The sequence below is a fragment of the Bubalus bubalis genome, chromosome 20 (assembly GCF_019923935.1).
Source record: "Bubalus bubalis isolate 160015118507 breed Murrah chromosome 20, NDDB_SH_1, whole genome shotgun sequence".
NCBI classification, from domain to species: domain Eukaryota; kingdom Metazoa; phylum Chordata; class Mammalia; order Artiodactyla; family Bovidae; genus Bubalus; species Bubalus bubalis.
The window spans coordinates 53,886,200-53,910,272 of record NC_059176.1 but is presented as its reverse complement, the minus strand read 5'-3'; the positions used below and the strand labels follow the sequence as shown (position 1 = coordinate 53,910,272).

General features: G+C 42.3%; 1 protein-coding gene across 13 annotated transcripts in view; it reads left to right on the top strand.

The window, feature by feature from the left end:
* Window positions 1-24,073, top strand: part of AKAP13 (A-kinase anchoring protein 13) — a 322,494-nt gene that overhangs the window by 251,605 nt on the left and 46,816 nt on the right. For all 13 annotated transcript variants that reach the window (XM_044933352.2, XM_044933353.2, XM_044933355.2 and 10 more), the window contains 4 exons: window positions 622-730; window positions 10,450-10,492; window positions 12,203-12,332; window positions 18,551-18,725. In XM_044933352.2, coding sequence (XP_044789287.2) covers window positions 622-730; window positions 10,450-10,492; window positions 12,203-12,332; window positions 18,551-18,725 — 457 coding nt within the window. The remainder of the gene's footprint in view (window positions 1-621; window positions 731-10,449; window positions 10,493-12,202; window positions 12,333-18,550; window positions 18,726-24,073) is intronic.

Below are 24,073 nucleotides of genomic sequence, written 5' to 3'. Positions count from 1 at the left end.
CAGTGGGTCTGATTACACACTGAAGTGGCTGTGAATTTACTGAGGGATTGCAGTTACCCACTTGTTCGCATATAAGCAGTTTATTCTCAGAAGAGGAAGTGAAAACAGTTTAGGTTTCTATCCAGATGCAGAGCCTACTTTGCTTGTTATCTTAAAACCTTTTCTATTTGTATCTCTGTTTCTAATTTTTTAACATCAGAATGATATTACTGGTATCCTACTATATGTGTACATGATATTTAAATTTTCAAAGGGCAAGCACTACACATAGTCTGATATTTCCAGTGAAGTTATTTTTATCTGATTGTGCATTCAGTAGACGTGTATTAAGTGCTTATGAAGTTTGAGACATCGTTAGATGTCCCTCTTAGAAGGGATACAAAATGACCATAAGCGGTAGATACTCTAACTGTTCCTATTTTACAGATAAGAACATTGAGGCTCAGAAGAGCTGGATTGCTTCTCTGAAGTTGAGCGGCTGTTTTGTGGCCTACAAAGCTTGTGGTCTTTTCCTCTGTACTGCCTTATTTCCTTCTGCTGAGTCGGAATGTCAAGTTTTGTACTAACCTAGAAATATAAGAGCATGAACTGAGAACTGCTTTACCTTTATTTCCTTCACAGACATGTCACAGATCTAAACAACAGGGATTTAATTACTGTACATCAGCCATTTCTTCTCCACTGACAAAATCTGTCTCATTAATGACAATCAGCCATCCTGGGTTGGACAGTGAGTATGCTACTTTTTTCATTAAATATATTCAGAACATTTTCCCTTTCATTTATTTTTTTTTTGCTTTAAGACCCTGTGACATTGCCTTACAGCATTTGCCTGACTCTTCCCCTGAATGAATGACTGATCATTTACAGAAAAGGTGACACAGAATTCAGTTTGAAGACCTTCCTCCTTTTACTACATAAAAATCTCCTTAACACATTAAATTCATTGTATTCTGGGCCTAAACCTGACAGACATTTTTTAAAACTCTATTTTGAAATAATTTCTGGTTTTTAAAATAGTTGCAAAAAACAGCACTAACACTCACCACATAGTCTTCACCTGGAGCTTCCAAAGTGTTATTTTAACACTTGTTTTATCCATCTTGCTCCCTTCCCTGGCTTTATCACTTTCCTTAAAGATTTTTCTGAAGCACAGGAAAGTAAGTTACACATGTAATGCTCTTATGTCAAAGACACTGTCTTGTATTACCATAGTACAGATACCCAAACATTATCCAATACGAGTTCCCTGAGCTTTTCAAAAATGTCAAGCTCATGAAGGACAGAGAGAGACTGAGATATGTTTTTAGTTAAGCAAATGCCAAAAGGACTACAGCCAAAAGTGATTACTGAAACTGTATACAGATTCAAGATCGATGAGCTGTGAGAGTTACGTAGAGACGTCTGGCATCCACAGGCCCAGAGCATTTGCAAGTCAGAGATGCTCAAAAATATACTTGAATTGGATCCAGATGTTTGCCACAGACAGGTGTCTTTGGGAAGCCCCACTTTTTTTTTATTTTCAAAATAGATTTTTTTTTTTTCATGAGTAGTTGCAGTGTTGAATCTTGATACGAAGATTAAAATTCTCATCAGAGAGAGTGTGGTGTATTACATTCTTTGCTGAGAGATCATGCATTCAGGAACCTGAAATAAAGGGTATAAAACCCTCCTGCTGTTTCTTCACCATCTCCTGATATAGAACTCATCTTAAATGGGATGTTCTGTCTCAATTCATGACTTACTAGAGGCCTCTTAATGGGATGTTCTGTCTCAATTCATGACTTAACTAGAGGCCTCATCTTTTTAATGTCCACAATGTCGTTAAGGCATAAATGGATGATTGTATTAACTTCATTCTCATTTTAATATGATTGGTATTTCAAGTATCAACCTGGCCTGTTGGAATAAAGGTGCCTAATAGTGACTTATTTGCGAAGATAATAGATAAAGACTCACAGAGTTGTAACTGAAGTCGTCGTTCCTGTTCTTGTTTGGATCTTGGTTTGGTTTGCTTTTGACTTGGCTTTGGATCAGTGGTTCTGCTGGTATAGAAGGGACATCATTCTAACTGAACAGTTTATAGTGGCTTTGAACTCGGAGTACTAGAAATGGGTAACCCAACAGTCAGTGAGGCCGTTCAGCCCCGTGTCCCTCCTCCCAGGGCCTGGGGGAGGGCCTACGTCTCTATAGCACAGCTACCCAGAACCAACAGAAGGTGGCCAGTGTTCGGTGACACACAAACACTCTTATTTTTCCTCCAGAAAGCAAAATGGTTTTTGACTGTGCTTTCAGTTGCTAGCCAGACACTCTGAATGGTGCGGCTCCCTCTCAGGAAGCACAGTCCTTGAGCGCCAGGAACTCTGGCTCATCTTGCTGTGGGAACCAGGCAGCTGAGCTCCCCGAGGGGGACTGAGCTCTGTGGCCAGAGGCCGTCCCTCCCTGAGGGGTCTGAGCTCCGTGGCCAGTGGCCTTCCCTCCATGAGGGGGACTGAGCTCCGTGGCCAGTGGCCTTCCCTCCCTGAGGGGTCTGAGCTCCGTGGCCAGTGGCTGTCCCTCCCCGAGGGGGACTGAGCTCCGAGCTCCGTGGCTGGTGGCTGTCATGGATAGAGCTTAGAGCAAGAGAGTTCAGCCCTTTCATCAAAGTGGAGGCCACTCATTCTGATTTCTAATGTACATTTCATGTAGATTTGAATGATGAACTGGCCCTAACTACTTCCCTAAGTGAGCACAGGCTATAATTGGAGGGCTTATCCACTCTTAATGACAGTATTTCTCTTAAGTCCCTCCTCATGTACAAATGAATTAATTTCCCAACTTTTTTTTTTTTATTCTGCTCTGGAAACATAATTTTTGGGGGCAGATATTAAAATTCTGGCTGTTAAACAGAAGGCTAATAAAACTTCTTTCTTGCATGCTATGCCTCTAAGCCTCAGGGTAACTTGATGGTTGGTTTCTGCCACACACGCAAATCTTCACTCCAAATCTCTTAAATACCCTGCATGATTCACCTTTGGTCATGGTCTTCCCTGTTGAAAGTATCAGAATTAAAACCTACCCCGTGGTTTTAAAGCCTAAAGTGTGTGGAACACTTCAGGTATTTTAACTAATGCTTTATGGTAAGCATACTTAGTGGCTGTGTGACCTCGAGTCCTTCAGCTGTTCAGCAGGGCTAATAATGGGGTAGGGCTTAAATGTGTATTTATTTTAAATGCGCACTAGTGTGTTTCCTGGCTTGTGGGAAGCATTTGTTGTCACCGTGGAATGAGTGTGTTCATCATCCAGCAGTGTAGGGGTCTGTTTTTCTCTAACCAGGGTCTAAGCAGTGGTGAAGAACTGGAATACGATCTCTCGTTTGTCTTTAACTGGCTGTGTCTTACAAACAAACCTGGTTGTCTCAGTACAATATATTAATACTTCCTAAACTCAGCATTCTCTCACTGCTTCCCAGCTTTTACTTGTGTTCTAGATTCTCCCTTGAAGGAAGTTAGCAACTTTTCCCACAGCCTTTCCCAGCTGCTACCATTTGAGCTTTTCTGCAAACGTCCACTAAACTGTTGCCTGGACTGTCATTGGGTCGCTGGCCAGATTAGAAAAACAGACAGACTTGGCATTATTCCCAAACTGGCAGGGCACTGCCCTCAGAGAAGCTGCTCCAGGAAATGTGTTCGCAGCCTAGGGTTGAGTGTAGACTCCCAGCTTGCCAGGAGACTCTGATGGTTTGTCATTAGAACTTAAGAATAAACTTTATGTTTGCATACACAGAATAAGCCAGTTATTACAGACAATCCCTTCACAAGTCTGTATTTTTAAACTTGTTACTGCTTGCACCCAGAAGATGCTTACAGACAATAAACTGTGAGGTTGACTGGGGTTCGACCCCTGGGTTGGGCAGATCCCTTGGAGGAGGGCGTGGCAGCCCACTCCAGTATTCTTGAGAATCCCATGGACAGAGGAGCCTGGCGGGCTCAGTCCCTCGGGCCGGAAAGTCAGGCTCAACTGAAGCGACTTAGCCTGCACACACGTGCACTGCTAAGCATGTCAGGGGGGAGAATGATACCCATTGGACCGTGAAACCTCCTGGGCTTCTTACAGAGGTTTCATTTTGCCCTTCATTTCACATGGCTTGTTATCACAGAGAACAGTGTCCCCAGGTGTCACTTGCCCTTGGGATCGTTCTCAGACCTTCACGCAGGATGGGTGAATTGGCCAAGTTCCTGGGCATGCTTTGATGGTAGCGCTCACTTGTAATTGACAACGAAAGCTGAGTGGGTCTTAAGACCCAAACTGTTGGCATTTGATGTATAAAACGTACCAGATCTTCAACACGAAGTGACTCACATGACCAAAGATCAGAGTGGGCCTCTGGGCAGCGGTGCCAATGAAGGTATTTTATCTCTGCTTTCTGTGCTTAGTCTCTCTCTCTTAACTGGACAGTGGGAGGAGACTTTATTGGAATACATTTACTTTCTTAGGGTAGTTCTATTTGGAGAAGATAATATTTGACAAATTCATCAGAACAGATATTCGGTCAAGCAAATTGACTTTTTAAAAAATATGTGTTTATGACTGCGTGAGGTCTCAGGCAGCAAGCAGGATATTTCGTTGTGGTGTGTAGGCTTATAAGCTCCTCAGAAGGTGGGATCTTAGCTCCCCGACCAGGGGTCAAACCCATGTCCCTGCATTGCAAAGTGGACTCTTAACCGCTGACCACCAGGGAAATCCCCAGATTGACTTTTAATATTGGCCTTTTGATTAAACTGTGAGGCTGGAATATATTCATGGTCATTAAATTTGAGGGCATTTTAAAACTGAACCCCTGTGTTAGCAGAACATATTCTTTCCATACATGTTGAAGATACTCCTTATTCCTACAAGTAGGTTTTCTTTATGATCCGTGATCGTGTGACAGAAGAAGGGAAACTCTGAGATTTGGGTAATTAAGAGAGGTTATTTTCATTCCTTATATATGCTTCACATTTGGGAACACTGCAGAACACACACTAAAATGGTATCTTGCTTTTGCACTGGACTGCCACTGCTGAAAAAGCCAACGCACGTGAATTTGTGGCGTTCTTCGCACTCTGTTAGGAGCTGTGGCTACACCCCATGGTCTGCCATCGCTCGGCATTTGTCTGGGGTGTGGAGTGTCTTTTGTGCTGGGTAGGTACAGGGTTTTTTCTTTCATTTTATTTAGGATGTTGACCTTACAGAAAGCCTGACAAAAGGAAATTCATTTATTCTTTGTTAAATTAGTCAATGGTTAAGAACCTGTCCTTTGCCAGGCACCAGGCGAGACAGTGAAAGGAGAGGCGTGACCTTCCAGATATGATTTCTTTTCTCCCCACACTTCAGCTCAAGGACATGAGAACAGTTGAGTGTAGCAGATGATGATATATACAGTAGTTGAAAGAAACATTGGGTGCTCAGAAGCCCCAGACTTGAGGGGTCAGAGAAGCCTAACTGGGTACCGTGCTAAGTCGCTTCAGTCATATCCGACTCTCTGCGACCCTTTGGACTGTTGCCCAGCAGGCTCCTCTGTCCATGGCGATTCTCCAGACAAGAATACCGGAGTGGGTTGCCATGCCCTCCTCCAGGGAATCCTCCCAACCCAGGGATCGAACCCAGGTCTCCCGCAGTGCAGGTGGATTCTTTACCGTCTGAGCCACCAGGGAAGCCCTGGGGAGAAGTGATACCAAAGTCAAGACCAAGAGGAAATCACTGGGTTTGTTAGCAGGTGGAAAGCTAGACTGAGGACTCTGGGCTTCTTGTCTGAGGACAAGGGAGTGATTTTTGTTAAATCAACTGATTGATTCTGACACTGCAGAGAAACCTCACTGAAGACCGTGTTGGGAAGGAGAGGCTGGTAGGTGAGTAGAAGGCTCTTGCAGAGTTCTGCTGAGAGCAGATGCTGGTCCAAAGCAGGTGCAAACCAGTGGCAGTAGAGAAGTTGATGTTCAGAGAATTCTAGAAGACAGAAGTAAAAGATCTGAGTGAGAGGCGATAAAAGGATTCAAGGATAGTGTCCAGGTTTCTGTCCTATATGACGAGTTAGATGTTAGATACCACTCACCAAAGGACAGAGTAAACGAGGAGGAACAAGTCTGGAGGAAGGGGCTGAGTTGATGTATGTGCTTGTTGAGTTTGAGCTGCTGTAGGATGTCTGCCCACAGGTAGGCAGTGAGATGAATGAGGCTTGAATTCAAAGGACAGACCAGACTTGAAAATAGAAAGCTGTGAGTCATCACTGCATCACCTGCAGATTGTACTTGAAGAGGCAGCAGTGAATGAGGAGGTTTGGGGTGGGCGGAAAGAGAGCTGATACGGAATCCCGAGGAACACCACCATGCAAGGCATTTCCTTACCTTGAAGGGGAGGGAAGAAAACTCCAGCTGTAAATGATGGCTGTGAAAAGTAGCGCGCTTCCTGTTTTCATAATCTAACGAGTACGTGTCTTTGTTGGGTGCATTTTCTTAAGCCGCATTACATTCTGCATATTGAGAAAGAAAGATGGAAATGTGAATAGATGGTGCCAAGAGGCCTAGACAGCCTCTGCTGGCATCCTTCAGGCCAGTGGCATGGTTCTCGGCACCGTGGTCTTTGTTCTGGTGTGATCCGCAGGCGCTAATGTCTTCTGTTAACCTGTTCCTCAGCCCAGCGGCAGATGCGGCCAGCACGGCGGATCTCGCTCTCCGTCAGCATCTCACCTCTCCTCCTTAAGTCTAAAACTCTCTTTTCTCTTGGCTCTTCTTACTCCAGTGATGAGGAGGAGGAGTTGCATAGTAAGTAAGCAACTTTGGGGTCCAGTGGCTGCTCTCCAGGGCCTGACCAGCGCTGAAAATGCCGTAGGCTTGGTACTAAGAGACTGCGGGGCTTTTATCCTCCTGCATGTCACCACTGCTGAGTCATTCGCCTTCATGCTTTGCTTTGAAAATGAATTTGGATAAACGAATAAAGTTTTTGTCTTGTATACCACCAATGTTGACTGATACAGTGACCCAGTTCCAGGGCCCGAGACATGGTCTCAGAACGGAGATACCTGCAAAGGCATAAGGGGCTCCCACCCCACCTTGTGCCTTTTGTAACGCTGCGTACTAACATCTCAAAACGTTCCATTCAGTCATGTAAATTTCATTGTCATTGTTTCGCCTCTTTTGTCTCATAGGACAGATACCTAGATGTCCATCTGTGACATTTAAAAGTCACTGTCAGGCTTTTTTCTTCTCACCTTTTTTCCCCCATCTTTGTCAGTTTTTTATTTGTTTGTTGGCAGGGCGGGGGCGCTGTTCTGCATGGCTTGTGGGATCTCAGTTCTCCAGCCGGGTACTGAACCCAGGCCACGGCAGCGAAAGCTCCAATCCTAACTTCTAGGCCACCAGGGAACTACCCCAGGCCGTCTCTTTAAGAATATCTTTTCTTTGAGATTAAACCACATGAATTAATTGGTTGGAAGAAGTTCCTTTGAAACTTTTAGTTTTCAATCCTTTCACTACACTGTAGGTTTCATATTATTATATCATTACTTAATAATAACCTAGTTTAGTATTAGTTTTAGTAAACTCAGGAAATGAATCCCGACCCCCATGAAAATTACTCTTTTCAGTTGTACAAGATTTCTAGACGATTCCAGGATTGCTGTTTTTAATGGAGAAAGTACTTGCTATATAAAGCTAAATAACAAATTGTTTTCATTTCATATAAATCGTATTAGTCTCAGGCAATTATAATATAAATATGATTAAGCATCCTAATTCAGCACCATTTGCTGATCCTAAGTTTGAGCAGTATTTATTTAATACTTAAATATTAAGATTTAATAGTTAGCAATATCAACATCAAGGTGGCATTTTTGCATTGTTCTTAAAGGAAAGTGGCTTATGCACAAATGAATATCTTATATGTTCAATACTTTTTCACAAGTAAAATGCCTTTGGTATAGGCACATAAGATTTTCACTCCATACCAGTTGTCATAGGAGGGAAGTTGGAAACTCCATCTACAACTTTTGAGTTTTTACAAATTCTCAAGGCTGTTGAGTATTTGTAATATGCTTGGAAATAGGTTAGCATGACAAATAAAACTAAGTTTCCAATAGTATTTCTTCTACCACTAATATAAAATTATGACCAGTTATTCAGTTAATCAGCACTGGTTACTCAGTTAATCCAACATAATGTCATCATTAAGTATAGAAGCTCAAAGAAACCCTTGAATCAAATAGCCAGCATTCCTCAAAATGTGTTCCTTAAACTCAAAAATACAGTGAGAATTATGGGGTAGAGGGATGGGGTGGGGCGGGGGGAAGGGTTGGTTCTCGACCATATAAATTTAGGAAACTATTTTAAGCAGGTTTCAAAGGCTTATGTGTATCTTGTGAATTTTGAAGGTAGTGTTCAATATGCTGTGATTCCAAAATGTATTAACCAGGTAAACCACAGTGCAAGACAATGTGTGACGTCTCAGGAGACAAGTGTTCCATGGAACACGCTTTTATAAATACTATGTCGGCCTAACAGCTCCAGTCCTGGAATGTCACTGTATTAGGTCTGCAGGTTGTTTCATGCCTTAAAACAAAAAAGCTCTTGTTGAAATATACTCTTTACTTGCAATAGTACTTAGTAGGCTAAATTCAATGACAGATTTCTTCACTTCTGTCTGTAATTATATCATGGAAGTAACGTTGGTTATATCATGTTCTTAGATGCTCTGAAAAATTGACACTTCGGGAAAGTCAGAAGCATTTATTTTAGAAACATTGGTGAATTAATCACTGTTTTCAGAACCATACCTGAGAGGTTATAGTAAATGAATTAAAATGAATTGAAGTATTTTTTAGCAGCAAGAAAGTTGGAAATCCTTATAGGAGTTAGAGATTCTCACAGTATTTGTTGAGTTCTTAGTTTATTTGACAGAAACCTTCTGGGAGCTTAGTCTTGGCCAGGCTCTCTGCTGGTTGGTGTTTTTCTTTATGGGTTTTGTTTTTACTTTGTTCATATTACTAAGGTGGTAACTTACTAGGTAATTGATTACATGTACAGCAGAATCCTGGCAGCCTCAGAGAACTTGATGGTGCTTCTGTCATTCGGAGCTCCTTAAGTATGAAACTTTTAAAGCCCACAATCTAAACCACACTCTTGACTTTGGTTTAGGTAAGTGAAGGCATTCTGAGGTTTAAATGCTGGTGTTTTCACCAGATCACGCAGAACTGGAAGACAGGTCCCAGGTCTTACTCTTCCTCTCTCTCCTGGCTGTTGTTATCGTGCATCATAAATGAAACAGAAGGAGAACCCCAAACAAGTAAAAGGAAAAACTATAAAAGCGATCTTTTGAAGCCTTTGAATTCATTTTTAAGTTTCTATTGCATTATTTACACATGTTGGCTACATGTTAGTAATGACTTCACCTTTGCATTTCTATTCAAAATCTGGAACAATTTGGGAGTTCTTAAGAGTTTCAAATGTTGATAATCTGGTAGTGGAACATTTTTCAAATCTCTATCAAATTGAAGTTTCAGTAACCTCAAGGAAAACAGTGTGTTTTGTCCACATTATAACAGTAGTTACACAGAGCAACCTTTGTCTACCTGGAATCACACAAGAAGGTGTTTCTATACCTGTTCTCCTAAAACTTGGAAACCATTTGTCATTAACCTATCATAGGTAAAATAATGGTATCATTACTTCTGTATTTGTTCTATTTAATGCCCTGTCTTATTTAGCTATTGATGTAATGACTCATTTCAGTTTATGGTCTGATGGTTATGGAAGGAAGAATAATATATCTGCCCTACTCATCTGATCAGTATCAATCTAGAAAGACCCTTAGCATCTGTTTTATCTTCCTTATTTCAGAGATGAAGAAATGAAGTCCAGAGATCTCACCCCAAATTAGTGGCAAACCCTAGACCTTATAAGTTGGGTCTATGCTCTTTTCTGTTGGTTTCCTAATGCTCTAATCCATTTCTAGGAATGCTCAGGAAAATGTCAGGCGTATATTAGCTAGACTGTTAGTATAGATATATATGCACACAAGATTAACAGCATGCAGAAAATGACATGTCATTTCCTGTTGTATATTCCTCCTCTGACAGCATCTCAGAAAGATGGCCTATGGACTCTGATGAACCTTCGTAAGAACAGGAATTAGACATACATTTGAGCATTTTGTTGTTTCATTTTGGGGTTTCTTTGGTTACTTGAATCCTGGATTTAAAAAAATTTTCCCCATGAGAAATTCACTGCCAGTTGCTGCCAATTTCCGGTTCTAATTTGAGGGTTTCATTTTTAATTTTTCCTTCTTCCAAACCCTCAGAAGGAAAAGCACCCCACACTGGCTTTCAGAGGCTGTTTTTGCTTTATCTGTGTCAGTCATAAAAACATTAAACATTTTATCTGTTACCCAGGTAAAATGCTTTTGTTCTAATTTTTTCCTGCTGTTCTTGTTTTCCAGGTACACGGCCCTTCCACAGCACCAGCTCTAATCTGACTGGGAGGTACTATATACGTTTATTTTGCTACTCCTTTTCTCAAGATGAAATAAAGGAAATCTGAAATGTCTTAACACATTTACGCAAAATAAGTTAATTGAACTTACTGGAATTTTACTTCCTTGATTGATAAATTTGGAATATTGGTTTTTAAATTTATGTCCTGGATAGTTTTCTACCTTTATTCGTTGTGGCATCCTATAGATAAGGATGATTGGTTGCACTTATTCACATAAGGATACACTTGTATTAACTTTATGAACTTTGCACTCTTTGCTTACGGGAATCTTTAATTTCTAAGTCCAAGAACATTTTGTTTCACAGTGTGTGTGTGTGTATTGCTATTCACGCAGTATTGCTGCCTGCTTAGCCCTTGTAAGCTTTAAAGCTATTGTCTTCTGTGTAGGTTCAGACAGTACGCATCTTTGTCCAGGGAAGTGACTTGGTTTTTAAGAGCAGGCAAAAGATTGCTATTTTGACTCATTGTTTATTATTCAAGCTTATGAGATTAAATATTCGATTTTAAGCATAATTGGGGTTCTGATTGTTGCCCTGCAGTGTCTTATAAGTTGCCTGCCTTTTCACAAAGGCATCAGTTGTGACCCAGTAATCCAGAACTCTGTCAATATGAGTCCTCTTGTTTGCACTTAAACATATTCTGCTTACTCTTTGTTCTTTCTAGAGCAGTGATTTTCATTTCCCCTTTGCCTTAGTAACAGATTGCTTTATATTTCAAGCAGTATTTTAAATATAAATAGACTTGAGCTACTGAACAGGACCCATGTGGTCCTGCTTGTCTCTGCTCTCACAGAAGCCCTCGGGGCAAACACTACTTTTCCAATGGAAAACTTCTAGCATAACTGTTCTGGGACCCTAGGAAAAGTAGTTTGAATGGATTTCTGTATAATAGATGATGTATTGTGTAACAGTTCTACGTAGTTGTATGTGTACATAAATGATAATGTGTACAAGGGCCCCGCACTCTTTGAGGAACTCAACCTTTGTGAATTTCCCAGGGTCTGGAGATACCCATCATGGATGGGCTTGGGAAATAGGTGTCCTAAACAAGTAGGTCAGCACCTCCAGGTCTCTGTGAAACTCCTCTAGTAGATCTTTCTGCACTCAGTGTCAGTTCTACCTACCATTCAGTATATTCCCTCCTTAAATCGAGCATAACTGAATTCACATATTGACGGTCCAGTGTGCCAGAAACCTAAATAAAAGGTGTGGTCTCTGCTGTGAGGGAACTTGTATATGCATTCAGTCATAAAAACTCCTTGGTTTGCATCTATGGCTTTCTTTTTAGACACCTGTTTAATGCAAAGAAGTTTATACATTGGGTGCTGTTTTAGGTTAAGCAATTTCAGATAAAGTAATTAATGACTAATTGATCATTAATTCTAATCAACAATTAGCATCAGATCCCTGAAAACCCATTAGTGAAACACTAACAACCGACATAAGAAAATTTAGCCAAGTTTTCACAATAGGACATAAGCATTGTGGTGTGCCCTATTGTTGGGTTGATATTATTATATAAAACCTTTCAGCAGCCACTGGCCACCTCTTACCCCTTTTCCCATTTGCACCTGAGCATATAAGTTGCCTGTGACTTGTAGCCAAAATAATACCTGACAATGATGGTTACAAAGAGTTTTAATTTTTAAAAAACCATCTTCTGTAATCTTTTTAAAAACTCCTTTGTTTTCTATTTAGTATAACAGAAGAGAACTTTAATTTCCTGCCACAAAGCCCCAAGAAAGATTTTGAAATAAAGAGCGGAACCAAAGTCAGTCGTACGTTCAGCTACATCAAGAACAAAATGTCCAGCAGTAAAAAGAGCAAGGTGAGTACTGCTGTAGGCGCTTCTGGGTGACCCCCTCAGCCAGCCCTCAGTAGGCTCCGGGCACAGCACACGCCCGGAGACGAATGAACACGGTGGGGTCCTGTGGAATTGAGTTGAGAGATGCTGGCTGCAGGAGGCTAATATCTGAAGAAAACTAACAGCAAGAAAAACCACAATAAGAGATAACACTACCAGTTGAGTTTTTACTGTATGCTGAGAGCTTCCCATGTATTATCTTGATTTAATCCTTTCCACACACTGTAAGGTAGATATTATCTCCCTTTGTTAGGAGTAAGGTACCTCACCTGGGAAAAAAATCAGAAATAAAAAATACCTGTAATAATTCCACATTAGAAATAAATACTCTTCTAATATTTTTTAAATGTATTTTTAGAAAGAAAAAAAAAAAGAGTTAACTTTCTTATACTAATTCCCATTGCTAAACTGGAAGATTCTGTTTCAGATCAGTGGGGAAAACTTTCTGCCTCTCACTTTGCTACACTCTTTCTATTCACCCATCTAACCTCCAACAAAAGTAGTAGGAAACAAATTGGGACTCAATTAAGGACTTCTTGCCCAGGAATCACTATGTATCTGTGTGTTATATGCATACACACAGGTGCATAATTACCAAGTTTGTAAATGAGGTAAGATCTCTTTTCTTTCAGCAAATACTAGGTTTGGTCATCACTCAAATTTTTCCAGAAAACCTGCCACCACAATTTTGTTTTCTCCTCATTCACCTGCCCAGGTGCAGAATGGACAGAAAGTAGGCAAACTGAAAGATGAACGAAGAGTCTAGCAAACCGTTTCTAGAGTAGTCTCATATTTAAGTGTTAACCTCATGCTTAGCCTTGTTTTATAATTCAAAACAGTTAAGGTTAAAGAGGGTAGAACCCTTATTATTCTTTGTGTGGCAGCAGGGCTCAAAATAGAGCCGTGTCTGTCTTAGCAGCTGGCTTGGCCACTGGTTGGCATCAACAGAAGAAGGCCTCCTTCAAAGAGCAGTGTTAATTGGCCAAGAGTGTTTGAATGGGGTCAGCGTTCTGCTAGGTGCTGACGAGCAGGTGGAGGAGCCAAAGCACACAGTCTTTACCTGGACGATTTTTACCATCTGTTCGGATGATTTCAAGTGTTTCTCTTGCCTTTTATTTTGGTTTTAAACTGTGAAATCTTTTCTCCAAACAAACTTTTAACCAGAAGACCAGGGTGAAGTGGAGAATTCCCCCTTTTCCACCCATCTCCCTCGTGACGCCAGCTTAGGGGCCGAGTAGTGAATCCGCCACTGATGGCGTTGGCGAGGCAGTACAAGCAGATGTAAACATCTCGCATCAGTCTCCGTATTTCACCAACCGCGGCACAGAGAAGTACGCTTCAGGTCACAGGCCAGGTCATATCTTGTGATCTGACTTCTGCCAAGTAATACTGTTCATTTCATGTTCACTCTTCAGCAGGAGTGAGCTGCACAATGTCTTTTTCCTTTAATTTTGTTAATAACCTCAAAGGACTGGAGTCTGGAGTTTGCTAGGAGAGGGCTGAAGAGAAAGGGGGCAGGCAAAAAGAAGGTGGTTTGTGTGCAAGTGAGCCCGTCAGCAGCAGCAGGCTGTCTTCAGGTGACCTGTCACCTCCCAGCTTCTCTTTGTTAGAGTGACTGCACTCTTTTGCAATGAGACTGCTTCCCCTTTCAGGCTCTTGGCCCCAAGATTTGGTCTCTGGCAGCTTGTGCTATCTCTAGCGATGGAAATTCTCCAAAAGTTACAAATCTGTAACCCTGGATTGCGATCCATTTTACATTATCCAGGGTGCAGGCACCCCTTTAGCCACATTATCAGTTTATTAAGAAGCGTAAGAGTCACCTTTGATCGTTGTTACCAGCTCACTTCAAATAAGATTGTTTCGTCCTCACAAAGGATAGCTCAGCTTTTGTACATGTACCAAAAGATAGTAAGAAACAGGAGAATTGGTGAAGTAATGCATTTTATGATGATGTTGTTGTTTAGTCACTAAGTCATGTCCAACTCTTTTTGCGACCCCATAGACTATAGTCCACCAGTCTCCTCTGTCCATGGGATTTCCCAGGCAAAAATACTGGAATGGGTTGCCATTTCTTTCTCTAGAGGACCTTCCCAACCCAGGGATCAAACCCACATCTGCATTGCAGGGGAATCTTCACCACTGAGCCACCAGGGGAGCCCCACATTTTATGTTAAGTTGCATTAAATACCTTGTCTGTCTTTGCCATTGTACCCACAGGAGGGCTTTTCCATTCAGAAAAGTTTGATTCTCTAAAAGGATAACATAAAAATAAGTGGATATTTTCTTGGTGTCGTGGTGCTGGCTCTGCTGCTTTTCTTGCCATTGAATGACGTCACGTCTCCATAACGTGTAAAACTGAAGTGCCACGCTAGCTGTTAGCGCTACCTTCTTAGTGTAAGCACTCTATATATAATATACTATACGGATAACATAATACACACTATATATATATATATATATTTTTTTTTTTTTTTTCGTATCTGTAGCCATGTGAGTATGAGAAATTTGGGGGAAATTGAGTACTGAATCTTTTATAGGTCCTTCCAAGAATTCTCATTAACTGGCATGAGTTAATAGATAAATATGTTGAGTCGTGTGTGTGTGTGAAAGAGGGAGAACCTAAACAGGAAATAAAACAGGAAGACTGGCAGGCAGTTTCTGCTTTTGTGTTTTAGTATCTTTAAGAGGTAGTACTGTTTCCTGTTAAGTGAGTCTGCTTGCTGCAGACTCATAACATGACAGACACACATACATAATATATATATGTGTATATGTGTGTCTGTGTGTGTGTACATATATATAAAATGTCCTCATTACAGCGGGAGTGGGATGTGACCCCCTCTAAACCATCCTGTCACATCGATTTTTTTCCCCTAAGCTTTCCTCTTTGCAGACGAGTAGGAGATGGTCAGAGATGTTTGAGACAAATTCTTAATCTGATTTGAAGTAGGCCTTTTTGGATGCAAGGATTAGATTCCAGCACAGATGTTAATCTACTCCCCGGCTTCATGACAACACATTCAACATCACCTCCCAGTTCCCGTGAAGTGTCTAAAAAGGAACTAAACATCTTAGCCTTTCAAAGGTGCCAACTAGCCTTTCAAAGGTGCCAACTAGGGTAAAGTGGTGTTTGCCAAGACTTAAAGCAATGTTAGATATCATCATCTCTCTTGTTTCTTCAGTTGCTTAATGATAGCATGCTTCACAGTTTTCCAGAGAGTTCTTTTTTTTTTAATCATAATTACTTGTCTAAAATGGTAGGTTTAGAAGAATCAAAATATCATTTCCCCTCATAGAATCCCAGTGTAGTTGTTCTTGCATTATTCCCATTAAATATTATTACTTTCCATTTCCTCAGCACACAGGTTTAAGGCATTTTGTCAGGAGTTAAACCTGGAAAAATCAAACTTCAGAAAACAGCCAATCACTGCCTTTCCATAGGCGGCTTCACCAAAAAAGTTTTCTTTAGAAATGTATGGCTTTTCAAATGAGGACATCTGTTTAAATAGATGTGTTGCTTAACTTCCAGCATTGAGAAAAAAAATCCGCCTCAATTTTGCCAGAGCTCCCGTCTTGCCACTTAAGCGCTGCCCGCACAGCGTGTGCAGGGGAATTTGTTGCGTGTCGTGCCCTGGGTCCTCAGTGCCCGGGCGGCAGGCTGCACCAGCAGCATGCAAACGGTTAAGCTTATCTTAAGGAAACCCACAGCCTCAGCCCTCCCCCGTTCTTTTTCTCAACCAGTCCCCAGCTTCCTCTTACTGTTTGTCTAGTGGTTGCTCTAATGGCAGCTCAAAACTGCCAGGCCCTGCCCCTCCGGCGTGAGCCCCTCCTCCCGTGAGAGCATATTTCCTGGCATGGGGGTCGAATCATGTCGGCAAAATGGGGCCGGTTTCATGAAGCACCCCTCATAACAGTGAGATTCATAGGACCAAAGCATGGGGAGGTAAGCGCCTGACTTCCTTACAGCACTAGCTTCCGACCAACACAGGGAGAGACAGTGGAGTCTGTTGTTTTGTTTTGTGTTCATCCTTGGAGGAGCTGGTTGGGATTCTCGCAAAGGATGGGGAGATTATCTGTTCAGATTTGAAGAGAATAGCAAGGCTTAGGAGAGTAAGCTAGCTGCCCACAGATTTTCTTAACTCTTAGAGCAACTTTTTTTTAGCTTTCTTGAGCAAAAAGGTCAGGTGCTTTTCAGTTTAACATTTTGTATATGAGAAGCCTTTAGCAAAATTTAGTTCAAAGAAAAATTATTAGAAAAACTCAGTTTCTTCATACTGATTTTTATTAGAATTTTAGATACTTTAGCAGTTAACAAATTTTCACTCAGAACAGTTTCCTGTTTTATAAAGTGAAGTGGTTTGTTTTTCCTCCCTTCCTCTCCTATTGTGTTTTATAGTTCTAAAGTGTAGCAATTTGATTCTTAGATTTTTATTATATGCATGCTATTAACAAAGGACTTTACGTGAATCACAGACTTAACAAATGTTCACCATTTCAGTATAGCAGATGGGTTCTGAATACAGAGTCAGAAGACCTGGGCTTTTTATTTTAACTGCAGATCATTTGCTGTGTGACATTCTGTGAGTCCACAAACGTCTCTAGTCCTTGGCAGTAGAGTGCAGTGACCAAGAGCTGAGCTTTACAGTTGGCAGATCTGGAAGTTAGCTCCAGCTTGGGCAGTTACTGGTGTGTGACCTCTAGTACATGAGCCATCTCAGCCTTGGCTTCTCGAGTGTTACATGGAAATCATAGCTGGTCTTTACATGCCATTGGGTTGTTAATGAGAAATTTCATGATAGTTGCTTTCTGCAGTGTTTGGCGCATAATGATTGTTCCAGCTCTTGCCTGCTATTATCTTTGTTATTTATCTTTTCAGTTAGGAAATGGGAGGCATAACACCCACCCTACTCACTTCAGAGTTATTGAATCAGATGAAATAATGTAGATAGAAGACTTTGATTGAAAATAAGGCCTTTGGTAGTTGTCAGGATACCTGACTTCGGGGTATCTCCTTTTTCAGGAATTGTTTTGGATGACAGCAATACTGTTGTTATATGCCCTGGAAAATGAGTACCCTAAAGTTGGTGAGGACGACCACTACTAAATGCATTCCTCCTACCTCTGTAAATTGCAATTCAGGGTCCAGTTCGTTTGAAAGGAAATTATTCATTTGCTGTTGATTAACCAACCAAGTGTCTGTCTAACCGTGTCTGGGAAGGACCTTTTATGAAGAGTGTATGGTTAGACCACACAGTCCTCATCTCCTAAGGGTGGTGTGTACCTGAAATGCCCCTGACCGCTTTGGATATTTTATTAAGGATCTAGCACTCATTAGTGTTTCTTTGCATTTTTAGGGTTTAAACCCCTCCTCCTCCAGTTTGAAAACTGGGCCAAAGCTAAACCTTGAAGCTCTTAATTAGTAAGAACAGCAAATGTCTATGTGGGGGATAGTTCATATTTCTGGCTAGTGTAGGGGAGGCAGTTAGCAGGTATGTGCCCTCTCTTGAGGGTATGTGATGGGTGGGAAGCAGTTGTGGGGAACCTTGAGTCATTTTTCACGCTGTCCAATCACCTCTCCCTCAGGCGGGTCCCAGAACCATCGCATCCTTTCTTCTGCTCCCCGCCCTGCAACTGGGCTCGGTGTAGCTGTTTCAGGAGGCCTCAGGGCCACCGCAGGCTGCTCCTCCTCCAGCGGCCCATGCTGGTCCCTTAGGCAATGAACGTGTCTATTGGCATAGCTTCCCTGGTGGCTCAGACAGTAAAGAATCCACCTGCAGTGCAGGAGATCTGGGTTCAATCCCTGTGTTGGAAAGATCCCCTGGAGAAGGCAGTGGCAGCCCACTCCAGTATTCATGCCTGGAGAATCCCATGGACAGAGGAGCCTAGCAAACTACAGTCCATGGGGTTGCACAGAGTCAGATACAACTGAGCGACTAACACTTTGACTTTTCAAGCCAGGGACAAAACTGTTCAACCTGCCCAGTCCTCCTAAGGTTTTTCTAATGCAACTCGAATGCACACAACTTGATAAAAAAATTTTTTTATGTCCAGGACAACATTCCTAACTTTGATTCAAAACATTGACCAGCCACTGTTGACCACAGGTAGCCCAGTAGCCTTCTAGAAGGAGAGGCCTTCCAGTGTTTGGTTAACAGTGTAGTATCGGTTGTTTTCTTTGGCAGGAAAAGGAAAAAGAGAAAGATAAAATTAAGGAGAAGGAGAAAGACTCTAAAGAGAAGGAGAAGGACAAGAAGAGTGTGAACGGGCACGCTTTCAGTTCCATCTCGATTGTGGGTCCCATCGTCTGCAGCCAGTGCATGAAGCCCTTCACCAGCAAAGACGCCTACACGTGTTCAAGTAAGAGATGCGTGTGTTCCTGTGCAGTAAAACGCTCCAGGCTCGGAAACATTCGTTTCTAGTTTCCTGTCCTTCCCACCCCTTATCTGTTCCTCTTTGATGTGGAGAAGTAGCCCTTTTTCTGTCTTCCTTTAAACAGCATTGGAGACGCACATTCCAGATAAGAGAATATGGAGCCCTTAATGTTGCTCAAGAGCCCGATTTCAAATATCCTCTCCTGTTGTCCCTAAGCCACTGCCTTATTCCGGAAGTCCATGTCAGCATGAAAACCGTCTCGTAGCCTCAAACCCCGAAGCCGCCCCAGCAGTCCCTTGTCAGTCACTTCGGCTCACTTTTTACTCCACCACTAACCATTTGCAGTCCATGGGCCGTATGGAAGCAGGCTGCAATTTGCAGACCCTTGCTATGAGGCATTATGTCTCAAAACGCGGTTGCACACAGAAAGGAGTAGTGCTCATCGTGCGCACCGGGGAAGATCAGGGAGGCCGCTTGTGGTTAGACGTGGCTGATGTGAAGGCCAGTCATCCAGAAGGCGGAGGTGATGGGCGTCACGTTACACCTGTAACCACTTTGGACCGAGCGGTGACTAACCCAGTCTCCAAGAAGCACTGCCCAGACCATGATGTCACGACCTGGTCTTGATTTCAGTCATTTGTGTGAAATATCACAAGCGACATGTTAACTCAAGATAGTCAACTTACTGAAATTTGAAAATTTTTAAAACTGTATCTGAGCAGAGTCAAGAGTTACAATAATAATTTCCAGTCGCTTGCTTCCTTAAATTTTAGAGGCAGAGTGGAGGGACAGCTGGCACAGAACCTGTGTTATCCATGCTGCAGCTGTTGTGCTTTTTAGACAACTGGTGTTAACACACACATGTTCGTAAAATGCCTTTTATGGATGTATTTTACTCCAAATGTTGTCTCAGCCCTCTTTGTTCGACTGTCCTGTTTTTCCTAAAGAAAACCGCTGGGGAGCTCTCGTGTCTGTAGTCATCCTCGTGGGCAGACGTCACACACATTTATGCCCTCCGTCGTGTGTGACTTACCAGGAGGTGGAGGACTCCGGCGCTGTCACGTGGTCCGTGCGACCTCGAGGAGATGAAGGGCTGCCGCTGCCCAGGGTGTCCCCAGCACGTTAGTGTGGCGCTCAGGCTCTTAAAAGGGCTCATTCTTGGTACACCAGTCCCTTGTCACCAGGATGATTTCTTAGCTGCTAGACACAGTTTCTCAGTATTGGAGTGACTTGGTTGTCTGGGGCAGTGGTCACCAGGTCCTTTTTGGTATGCTTATCTACAATTAAAACATTCTTAGCCTCCTACACGTGACTTCCCAGGTGGCACTAGTGGTAAAGAATCCACCTGCTAATGCAGGAGATGCAACAGATGTGGGTTCAATCCCTGGGTCGGGAAGATCCCTAGAACAGAAAATGGCACCCCACTCCAGTTTTCTTGCCTGGAAATTCTGTGGGCAGAAGAGTCTGCTCCGTGTGTGTGTGTAATGTAAAAAGATTACATGTGTGTCCTATATTATACTTCCAAAGAGCTCATTCTAGAATGAGAAGTCAGCGTTGCCATTTTCTTATTTGCTGATCAGTTACTTTTAATATTCTCAAATGTACAGTTTCTGCAGGAGTTTGTCTTTTAGTTGAAACTACATATAATTTATAAGTGATATTATTGAGCACAGGTAAATTTGCATTCATCGCAAGGTGCTTAAAGTAAAAAGGAGGACGTCGCTGTTCACACCCCTGACCTACCATCCTGGCGCCTCTTCTTCCCTCCAGAATCCTCTAAGATCACACATATGATGAGGCTGCCTAACAGCATGGCGGAGTGAGCCACCCATGTGTGTTAAATAATCCATTTCTCTTTTAAATCTGTACCAGTGAGAGCTGTGGAAATTTCCTCCTCCACTGCAAAGAATTGTCTCCGCTCTGAAGTGCCTGTTCTCCATGGCAGGAGTGTTGGCCTCAGAGAAGAATGGGGAGAGACCACATTTCTTGGTTGGCTGCATGAAATTCATATTCTAGCAACTCCCAGCAGTACAGCAGGCCGAACACCTGCTTTCTGCTATGAAACATAGTTCTTAAAAATGCCTTTTCAACAAAATAAGTGTTTAAGAAAACTAGTACCTAACTGAGCATGCAAAAAAGAAAATCCCCAAGCAGTGCACATCCTGTTCTTCCGTTAGGGACTTGATTCCTTTCAACCGTTTGATAACTGTCAGCATCTTCTCCTGCGTCTGCTAATGCTGCTTCTTCGCGGTTTACCTTCCTTACATGGTATCTGGGGTTTCTTTTGTCATAAGTTCGGCTTCCGCTTCATAAGGCTTTCCCCTCCTGTGGGAATCTCGAGTCCCTGTTCTGTCGCAGTGACCCTGTGGTGCCGCAGTCCTGCGTCTGTTTCAGTGGGATCCTGCAGGGTTTCATCATTGCCAGATTGGAGTTCCACCAAACCTCTAGAGACAGCTCCCTAGCTCAGGGTTCTAGGAGATACAATGGTGTAAATCTGGACCCTGGATTCATAGGTAACACAGAATTCTCACTCCAGATCCAGGGGAGGGCAGGTGTGCATGGCTTTTTCCAGGCCCTTTGGCAGGGCTGTTACAGTCTTTAGTTTAAAGCTCTTGACTATATTCAGGGGTCTCAATTCCAGCTGCCACTATGTGCCCAGAAACCGCGTGTCTGAGGGAGACGCTCTCTGCTTCTTAGAATACCACACAACCAGTGGGTGGATTTGAAAAATAACTGAATAAAACTGACAGTAAAAATAAAACTAATAACAAAAAATTAGAAAATAACAATAAAGGTGGCTCTTGAAGAATCTTCATGGAGATCTTTCACACATTTTAGTGTTCTGCGTCATGGGCGGGTTGCTGTGATTTAGATTCTATATACATGAAGGAGCAGTGGCTTCTGTGGTGGGGAAGAGCTGAGGGAATATTCTAGGAGATCTTGGTGACTTCAGACTGAATTTCTTATTTTACTTTGAACTATCAATAAGTCTGGTGGCTCAAACAGTAAAGAATCCGTCTACCAGTGCAGGAGACACAGGACTCTTGGCTTTGATCACTGGGTCAGGAATATCCCCTGGAGAAAGGAATGGTTCCCCACTCCAGTATTCTTGCCTGCAGAATTCCATGGACAGAGGAGCCTGGTGGGCTCCAGTCCATGGGGTCTCAAAAGAGTTAGACCTAACTGAGTGACTAACACAGTACCAATAAGGATGCATTTGAGTTCCTTATCTTAAATGAATTTATTCAGCAAAAATCAGTTGCCTGCAAGGCACTGTGTAATTCATTCAAAAGCTGTTTGTCAGCAAATATTCTTTGAGCAACCTGTGTGCCTAGCACCTTTCTCTTACTCTTTTTTTTCCCCATGAGTATGACATGTAACACTGTGTAAATTTAAAAGTGCCAAGTGTTAACTTGATGCATTTATATATTATAATCTGATCGGTGTTAATGTTTCCATGTTTAGCACCTCTGTCACATCACATGATCCTTTTTAGTGGTTGGAATACGTAATTAGAAACACCTTTCTCAAGTTGCTTATTACACAGTGGCTTAGAATAAGAGTTCTAAAGGTGTAATCCTTGGTACTTACTCATTGCAGCATTATTCATGTTGTGGAAAACTTCAAAGGAGCTAAATATGTAACAGTAAAAGATAATATATTCTTTAGGTGGCATATTAGGCCAGTGGTAAAAATGGAATAGCTCAAAGGTCATCAGCAAAGTTTTTCTGTGGGGACTTCCCTGGTTGTCCAGTGGCTCTGAGACTCTGAGCTCCCAATGCAGGGGACCTGGGTTCGATCCCTAGTTGGGGAACTAGATCCCACGTGCTGCAACTAAGACCCTGCACAGCCAAATAAATTAATTTTTTAAAAAAAGCTTTTCTGTGAAGAAACTGATAGTTAGGACACTAGGCTTCAGAGGCTGTTAGGTGTCTGTGGCGATCACCCTACTCGCCTCTTGTAGCAGAAAAGCAGCCACAGACAAGACATAAATGTGAGCATGACTGTGTTCCAATGAACCCGCTTTTGCAAGACAGGTGTGAGTTGACCTCAGCCCCCAGGTGTGTGGTTTCTCAGCCAGTGGAATAGATCTGCAGGTACCGACAGATCTCCATGACATTTTGGAAACTTGAGAGGCAATAAATGGAACTGTGTGTATGATCCCAAATTATAGGAAACAGATAAGTAAATAGTAATTGTTAATGTAGCTATGTAGCTATATGAGATTGTCTATAAGGATATATACACCAAACTGTTAACAATTTGAAAAAGAGGTTAGAGGAGAGATTGAAGGGGACTAAGTTTTTTTTTATACTTCTGCGTTGTTTGAATTTTTTAAGACTGTACTTGAATATTGGCTCTCTGAGTTAAAAAAAAAAAGTAAATGTCATCTCAGTGGTAGTTTCAAAGGTTTTTCTGCTTGTCAGCTGGTCTCTGAAGAACGCGCAGACTATGCTGATGTTGATTGAAGAACATGATGGCTTTAAGCAGTTAGCTGGACGGAAGATCAGAGTCGCCCTGTCACTGTCCTGGTAGCTCCAGTGTGGACGAGAAGCGGACCCCACCAGCTCTCAGTTCTGAGTTATGATGTGAAATACTATCAGAAAGTTGAGGGACAAAAGAGAAGGAAAATCTTGTTTGAAGACCCAAAGAATGCTTTTCTTTGTGCTATTCTCTGGTGACTCAGACAGTCAAGAATCTGCTTGCAGTGCAGGAGGCCTGGATTCGATCCTGGGTCGGGAAGATCCCCTGGAGAAGGGAATGGCAACCCACTCCAGTATTCTTGCCTAGAGAATTCCATAAACAGAGGAGCCTACACTCTGTGGGGTCTCCAAGCATCAGACACGACTGAGCGACCAACTCTTTGACTTTCATAGAGAAACCATAGGTTTATGGTTATAGTGAGTGGATGACTCACTATATACTTCCACAAGTAGCTCCAGAAAACTTTTCAATTTCAGTGCAGGCCGGAGAAAGTTGTCTGATGTTGTCAGTATGTGAAGCATCTTATTACTGTCACTGGTTTTTGCATACACGTTATTTTCAGGTGAGAAGAGTTGAATTATTGTTAGTCTGTGTTAGAGTACAGTGACTCAGAACTGAACCTGTGCCTGGCACTCGACTGCTTTGTCCAGAGCAGAATATCCACTCTGATGGAGGAGAATGCACCTCTTCTAACCAGGCATCTTAAACCCACTTTTGTTCCCTCCATACCTTTCCCTGTTAAATAGAAATTCTCTTTTACTGGACTCACTCCATGATGAAATAGAGCTGGGGCACCTCAGACTGTTGAAGTGCCTATACTGTTGGTAGTCGTGTCTGTAGGACTCCCC